Source organism: Electrophorus electricus, chromosome 7, assembly GCF_041902795.1.
Source record: "Electrophorus electricus isolate QZ-2024a chromosome 7, ASM4190279v1, whole genome shotgun sequence".
NCBI classification, from domain to species: Eukaryota; Metazoa; Chordata; class Actinopteri; order Gymnotiformes; family Gymnotidae; genus Electrophorus; species Electrophorus electricus.
In genome coordinates this window covers 23,029,241-23,037,358 of record NC_137503.1, presented here as the reverse complement: position 1 = coordinate 23,037,358, position 8,118 = coordinate 23,029,241, and the positions used below count along the sequence as shown (strand labels likewise).

Below are 8,118 nucleotides of genomic sequence, written 5' to 3'. Positions count from 1 at the left end.
TTGTCATTATATTCAGAAATACATGGATCATCTGCAGCTCACCAAGCTATTCTCAGAGCTCTGTTTAACTCGGATAAGAGTATGGAAGAAACATTTCGAATGGCCTCAGCATGAAAACATTTTGTAATTCATTTACAGATGCCTCCAAGTTGATCTTTATTGTTTTACGGCTACGTCTATACTACAGTGTAGATGTGATCCAAATCAGATTTTTATGCCTACATGTGATAAAATGAGAACACAATATTAGTGTGAAGACAAAAATCTGACCTTTGCGAGTTAGATTTGTACTACTTCCGTATGTGGTCCTAGTAGGGTACATATGATGTGGTTGTGTGTCATCAATGAGAACAGGTCATCTGTTTATATTGCACTGCACAGGTGCAGATCTCTGTCCACATCCTTCACTTTGACCACTGCCTGGGTCCTCTCTCGCACCCACACACCTCTCTGCACAGACATGCATTCTGTACAGAGCACCTGCTTTGCCCTTTAACCTTTCCATCTGCCCTCCCTAATCCTCAAATGCTGGTGAACCATCAACCACACAGCAAATAATCTTTGCAATCAACTCTTTCACTGCTACTTCTTCCATTTCTCTGTTTCAGTGGTGAACCGTCACATAAATATGATGCTCGCTATTCTTCAGTGATATTTGGGTCATGGACGTAATGGTATTGTTATTGTAACGCGTGCTTGTACGTAACGTGCTGGTAAAAGAAGAAGTCACCACTGCAACAGGAAGAATGAAGCCTAACTCTGGACTGGTCACATGCTCCCTAACCACAATAACGGGTATTCCATAGCACACTGAAACTCTTAGAAGAAAATCGGTCATCTATAAGAAAGGCAACGGGACTTTTGGCAGACACCATCAAATTACCATTCAAATGTCCTAGGCATAGTTCATAGTTCATAGTTCAAACTGTATTCATCTATAGCATTTATGTATTCAAATTTACAGGATTAGGTATGAGATGGTCAGTTATGGAATAAGGATATTGAATGAATCCTTCTTAATTACTTTTATTGTTATGTAACTTTGCCTGTGACATTTTTGGATTTTCTGCATTTTGAGAAAAAAAAAAGTTTCAGAATGTCATTTATTTTTGTATTGTGTGGAGGGGTTTAAGAACTATCATGGTGATGACTATCATGTGTAGACTGTCCATGTTGTGTTTGTGAAGATCCAAAGTCATACACACAGGTAATAACCCACTACCTCACATGTTCTGTCTCTGCATGCACTTCCTATTGCCCCAATAAACACTATAAATACCCCAGGTGCTACATCATCATAGAGGGAGAATTTCCATTTTTGACAGCTTCAAGCTGAAAAGAGGAAAGGGTGGTGTTGCCATGACGCTGCTTCCTGTCCCCATGACTTGAGGTGAAATTTCCTCTTGCTAAAAAGAGAGCATAGAGCTGCAGTTTGTCCACAGATGTGACTGCTACTCTGGTGACAAAGTGGTCTTTTGCAGTCTGTGGACTACTAACTTGAACCATGCTGTTATTTTGCCTGCAGTTTGCCTGAGGTTAAAGACCACTGGTTAGATACTCTTCAAAGGTAAGACATAATCTACAATTGTATGAATTATTTAGGCTTCTTTTAAATCATTTCAGTTTCATTCACCTCATTTAGCTCAATAAGGTAATTGTATGTAATGCATCAGGGGCACATCTAGGGGAAACATGTAAATTGAAAAATCAGTTCAGCAACAGTTTAAACTGGTAAGAGACTGTTTTGTTTGTAAGAGAATTCTCTGTTTTTCACAGCCTACAGCTTCAAAACTGCTCATTAGGTTCAATCTGTTGTCATGCTGTTAACACTACAGAATTTGATTTCTGAAAGAATTCATGATCGTCTTTATTCATGATTCAGTATTACTCATACCAAGTTCTAAAGTTTTCGTTTTGATACATTCACTTACAAATGTACATCCACAGAGTCACAGTCATCAGGTTTTCATCCTCGGTTAAACTAAATTCACTGTTGGATGTGCCTTAGTGATTATCACAGGGCATTCTTTTATGATAAGGTTTTTAATGCACACATTATTTTTTATTAGAACTCATAAAACAAGGGCTCATGCTATTCTCATAGCACGAGCCCTTCAAACCGATACTGGGGGTAGTACGCTACATCATAGCACAACATGCTGGCTCATCCTCAGCCATTCATTTACAGCCACAAAGTAGATAGCACTGTACATGTAAAACCACTTTATTTGCAATAAAAACAACATTGCATATCTTACCAGGAAAATCACAGAGGCAAGGAAAAGGATAGGTGCCAGTTCTCCACTGCCAACTGTCTTCATGAAGGTCTTGACCAACACTATCACAGTATGTTCATTTATTGCTATGAGTAGCCTTCATGGACCATTAATCAAAAGTTCCTAGATTGGCCACAGTATCCATCTCTGGCTTGTAAATGCTCAAGGTTAAACTATGAGGACACCTAAAACTCTCTCATGTCTCCTTTCTATTTGTCTCTTATAGAATAAAAGCCTAAATGGTGGTGAAATGGACTCTGTTATTGAGCTGCCTGTTCAGGTGAGCACTTTATTTCAAAGACTGTCAAAAAGCTCAGAGTCAAGTTTGTTTGGTTTTCAGAAAAGTGCTTTGAATATTTGACATGTGCACTGCTGCGAATGCAGTAATGTACATGCTCGAGAGTCACATGCCAAACACTGGTGCCACACGTTTCTCTCACATACTCACCACCAAATGTTCTCCACTGTCTCCAGGACAACGACAAAGTCTCCGCCCCTTCGACGGAGTTGTGTAAGCAGGGACCGCAAGCTGAGCAGCCCATTGGTGAGTTTAAACCAGGTCCTGCATGTGTGGTGACATGTGGTTAGAGGCCCTCCAGGCTGCACCCATGTAACTGAGCGGGAGAGAGAGAAAAAAAGTTTTTTTGTGGAATCCTAACATGGTCTGAAACAATCTAATGAAGTTTACACTCAACCTTCACCACCGACTCCATGCCATGTATTAAGTTATTGACTCTTTCGGTATAAATAGCAGCAGCCTGTAGTGACTCAGACTTAGCTCTTGTAGCCCATGGCAACCTGATTTATGTTTATGTCATACACTCAGCAGAACACGAAAGCAACGCTGTTGTCTGGAAGAACCTGTTCTCCTTTAAGCTGAAGAGAAGTTCCACACATAGTGGCTTGCCCACCCAGAACAGACAGAGTCTGCTGTTTGGCTGTCGTCTGGCTGGAGACACTGCCCTCCCAAAACCAATCACTGTATGTCTGGCTTCCTCTTTTCTTAATTCCTTCTCTCTTTTAGCTCTTCTCTTTTCATTCATGCAGATTGATTTCCTCCGGGCACCCATTCAGAGACCTCCTGAGATACTGGGTGATTTAGATTTGTTTTAAATTTATGTCAAGACAGTGGCAAGATAGCTAGGAACTAGCTTTAATTACTTTAATTTCTGAAAACATATAAGCTGATGCATAGAACTGAAACAACAACTTGGGTATCACAAGGTGAGAGTTTCTATTTCAGACTAGTCCAGGCCTCTGCTGTCAGTGTAGTCCCTGTGACTGCAGTCACAACTAAGCAGCCTGAATTACAGCTGTGACAAAGCGTCACCACAGATCTAATCAATGGTAAATGTTCCATTAGATAATTGTGAGGGGCAGATCAGATTTTAGTGAGCTTTGTGTTAACATCTCTACCTTAGTAAAACCACTTTAAGAGTTAAATTGGAAAACTGCCAAAAACAACAGATGTCCCTTCTGGTGACTCAAACAGCTATTTCATTATCTGTTGTTTTTAATTATGGTGTTCAGGCCAGCTGTCTTATTTACGCATATATGTTCTCCCTAACACGTCTTTTCTTCCTTCATCCTGGTCTGTTCTCCAGGAGATTTTTGACCTGCTGTGGAGGAAGGGTCCCAGTACTGAGGGGGTTTTTAGGAAACCATGCAACAACAAGAACCTTAATGCCCTCCGGGAGCAGCTGGATTCTGGAGCTGAGGTGGACATGGAGGCCCTGCCTGTGGTTCTCCTCGTCGGGCTCTTGAAGGTAAACGTGCATTCCCTTTCCTGTAGTATCTTAGTGTGGCAAGATGCCTGCAGGCAGATGGCTGACGGACTAATGTGGTTGCAACGACAGACATTCCTGAGGGAACTCCCAGGAAGCCTGCTGGTGACTGAGCGCTACGCTGAATGGGTGGAGGCAGTGGAAAAGGGGGACAAGACAGAGAAGCTCTCTGAGATGAAGAGGTAAGTTCCTGGCTGGCTCTAAGAAAACTCCACAGTCTTCAGCATGAAACCATAATGCTGTAGCATGGGTGGTTGTTGTGCCGACACACCCATAGAGATACACACACACACATACACACACACACATACACACAGTTGAACATGGCAGGTAAAGTTGCTGTGGAAGCTTACTTCAAGAAAGTCCCTAACTTTACTGGCTGTTGTACGGTGGGGTATACACACACACATACACACACACACACACACACACACACACACAGAAGGAAGATGCCACGGCTAAGGAGTTTGTGGAAGCTTACTTGAAGAAAGCCCCTAACTTCACTAGCTGTTATCTAAATGGAGAATAGAAAGAGGGGCTTTCAGTGGACTTTTCTCAAAGAGAACAAAATAGGGAAGGATCACACATGTCCAAATGTCATGCCGTGACTTCTGCTTTCTCCCTTTCACCCCTAACAAAACATGTGGTTTTGAAAGAGCAGCAACGAGAAGAAAGAAAGCATGAGATTTAATGTGGTGTCCTTCCTCTTGGTGTTCCCGTCTTTGTGTTTAGGATTGCTGACAAGCTCCCTAGAGCCAACAACCTCCTGCTGCAGAATCTGCTCTGTCTTCTGCACCACGTCAGCAAGCAATCGCAGATCAACAAAATGGATGCCAAGAACCTGGCCGTGTGCATCGCTCCGACCCTTCTGCAGCGGCACAGCGAGCAGGCCCTGGACGTGAGCACCGCTGAAAAGGTTAGTCACCTGTAGTCTTGTTCTAACTGAGCTGTTGACATCAAAAGGCTGCCAGTATCATGTGCTTGGTGTGGTTTACTGATGCACAACAGACCACAATATTTTAGGCCTCAGAAGAACTGGCACAAGATTGTTTTTGTTTGCTTGAGCACTCGGAGAGAGTTTGTAAAAAAAAACAATTTTTTTAATTTAAAAAGACCAAAAAAATTCTATTTTAAATACTGAGATCCAGTATTTTGCAAATATAAAAGTGGCACACATCAGGTGTCTGTTCACGGTCACACTAACAGGAAATTGTCAGATAGTTATCAGATGGGTATCAGGTCCGTGGGCGAAATACCTATGAATTCTGCTTAAGATTATGTGTGCAACTGCAGAGGAAATATTCAGTGTGAGTCAGTCCAAACCATTTTGAGACTTTTATATTTATGGATAATTTAAAAACATTATTGCTAAAACCCTTTAAGTAATTATTCAGCTATATAATTTACTTACACCCCTTTAAGTGCAATGCACTTAGAGCTAGTTTACCACATACATTTAAGACTCTAGTATTTTACTATTCTAAAGGCCATGATTACCTTTTTGCATTTCAGGTGACAAATGTAACCCAGTTCCTCATTGAGAACTGTTGTGACCTCTTTGGAGAAAAGATCCTAACTCTCTTTGGGGACCCAGAAGATGAGGACCCAGGAAATAACTCAGGTACAAAAAACCACAGCAGTTAAACCCAAACTCCTGCATTTATGCTGCTGCATTTAGGGCAGACTTGGAGAGCACTGTAGTTTACACACAATGTCACAATTATAACCCAATTATCAAGGGAGATAGACACATACCTAAAAATCTTTGAAGACTCGTGAAATAAGGTTGTTAGATTTAAAATCCATGTAATTTTTATTATTATTGTTAGGTGTTTACTAATATGTTTCAAATTGATTTCCATATAATGTACACATGGTGACAAATATGGCAAATGGGTATATTTACAATGCACTGTAGTTTAATTAAAGTGAATGAACTGAAGTGAACTGCAACACAACACATCAAACTACTGAGTTTTAAAACTACTCCCCAAGTTCTCACATGTCTCAGAATGACAAAAACTATAATAATGCAACTTCAATTTTCCACAGATTCCACGCCTTCAAATCAGCATGACTCAGCGTATGAGAGTCCAGATCCTGACGGAGATGCAGAGGGTGGAGAGGCGATGATGGAACTTCCTCGGGAGGAGGAAGAGGATGGAGCTCTGGCCAACAGCCCAATCAGAATCGAGTATTCTCATGTACCCTCTGGCTCTTCAGAGGCCATATTTGAGACTTACAACGTGTCCTTCAACCGACGCTCCTCTGAGCCCACCATTTTCCCATCAGCTCCCATGAGCAATCTCCGAGGCCTGGCGCGTAGTCACGACGACTGTTCCACCAGCAGGGACAAGTATGAGGATCAGCCACTGAAGAAACTCAACTCGGACAATACACTCCTGCACCCGCAGGAGTGTGAGAGGAGGACTGCTTCTGCGCCCGTCTCAAAGACCGGTTCGTGCTCTTCGTCCTGCTCACTGGAGAGCTCTGCCTCAAATGTCTCAGAAAACTCACCATTCACCAGCTCTCCTCTGACGTCCCCCATGACCTCTCGAAAAAGCCAGCCGACGAGGCACGCGTCCACCATCGTCAAGACCCGCACGGACGTCCCGAAGATGTTCAAGAGAGCGCGTAGCTTGGGGAGTTTCTCCATCAGCAGGTCAGGCTCAAAGAAAGGCGAGGTGCAGAAAGATGCCGTGTTTCCCTGTGAGACTCTCCCGGAGGACACACTGAGCGAGGCGGACGCCCCGGACGAGCCCGGCCGCCGACAGCGTCCTCTCTCCGCCGTTGAGGTCTTCCGGCACGTGGACAGTCTCAGCTCCCGCCCCCCGTCCTACGAGCAGGCTGTGTTGTCTGGGGTCTTGCCACTCCCTCCACTGTACCGACCCATGACAGTAGACGATGCCCGGGAGATAGGTCGGAAATCCCGTCCTGTCTCCATGAATGAAAACATCCTGGACCTTTGTCCTGTTAGCCAGTTCATGAACCCGGTTATACCCTCAAAGGACTGTTCGGTCGCACCAGAGCTGGTTCCGTTCAGGCAGAGGGCCATGTCGGAGTCAGTGACTTGCTCCAGGATGGAGAAGGTGAGCCGGAGATGCAGTCAGCCCGTGTTCGAGGAGTTCCCCTACGCAAAGGAGTCCTACGTCTAAATGGTTTTCATTAAATTGTGAGCATAAATCTTAAAATTATCAGCACAATGTTGGGGAATTTGCTGTGGTACAGTGTTTCCCTCATTTATAAAAGCTATTTAATATGCTAATGTAAATACAATTTTTAAAAAATATCACCAGTGTAAAGCTATGTAAATAGAATCTGACCTATTCAATCTGAATAGTTCATTTTTCAACTTCTGTATCAATCTCTTTTGGCACTTATTTGATGACACTTATAGATTAGTTATGTTTGTGGGGGGGTTTTTTAACGTTGCTGTCCCTCTTTCCTTCACTACAATAAACATTGTTGACTTAATTTTTGAGTTCTCCTACAGGAGTTTGTCAGCCCTCCATTTGCAAGATGTGGATGTTGTCATTTTTCTCTGCTGGTACAATAGATACAGCAAAGAGGTTCCATTCTGCGTGTGTGACATTAAGTGTGGCCTGAATCCAGAAGCAAAAGGCGCTGCCATCGTAGTCTAATAAGGCTGTGCAACATTTTAAAGCCCCCAACCCGCCAACACACACATCTTCCCTCCGTTTCTGTCGCGAAATTGAATAATGTACTCTATGTAGCTTCATTTAGAACAGTGTGTTCTGCTAACGAGCTGCAGAGAGAGGAAGTTGGCTGTGAGCATTTTGGTTTTTCGCTGAATTTGGTCTGCTGAATGTATACCGCCATTTCCTCCTTAGTTTAGAGCCCCATTAGCAACAGACAACTTTCTTTATAGATATTCCTGCAGAAAGAAGGTAGAACTAATTAATATTCTTTGCTAGTTATCTGATTAGCCCTGCAGCTACTAAGACATACAACGAGTATGTCATTTCACAGGAAGTGATGCACAATAGGATACTAGTGCGCATTGGTAGTTTATTCATAGATATGGCAGGTTCATGATG

General features: G+C 42.9%; 1 protein-coding gene across 2 annotated transcripts; it reads left to right on the top strand.

The window, feature by feature from the left end:
* The first annotated feature begins 1,419 nt into the window (after positions 1 to 1,419).
* tagapb (T cell activation RhoGTPase activating protein b) lies at positions 1,420 to 7,534 on the top strand. Of its 2 annotated transcripts, none has more exons than XM_027015049.3 (10): positions 1,420 to 1,567; positions 2,262 to 2,346; positions 2,503 to 2,556; positions 2,751 to 2,820; positions 3,106 to 3,257; positions 3,881 to 4,042; positions 4,133 to 4,242; positions 4,793 to 4,976; positions 5,573 to 5,681; positions 6,113 to 7,534. In XM_027015049.3, exons 2-10 carry the CDS (start codon positions 2,320 to 2,322, stop codon positions 7,213 to 7,215), a joined length of 1,971 nt encoding a protein of 656 aa, XP_026870850.3. In that variant the 5' UTR covers positions 1,420 to 1,567; positions 2,262 to 2,319; the 3' UTR covers positions 7,216 to 7,534. The 2 variants fall into 2 exon arrangements, with proteins under 2 accessions (XP_026870850.3, XP_026870840.3); XM_027015039.3 differs by having other exon boundaries at positions 3,103 to 3,257.
* Positions 7,535 to 8,118: the final 584 nt, after the last annotated feature.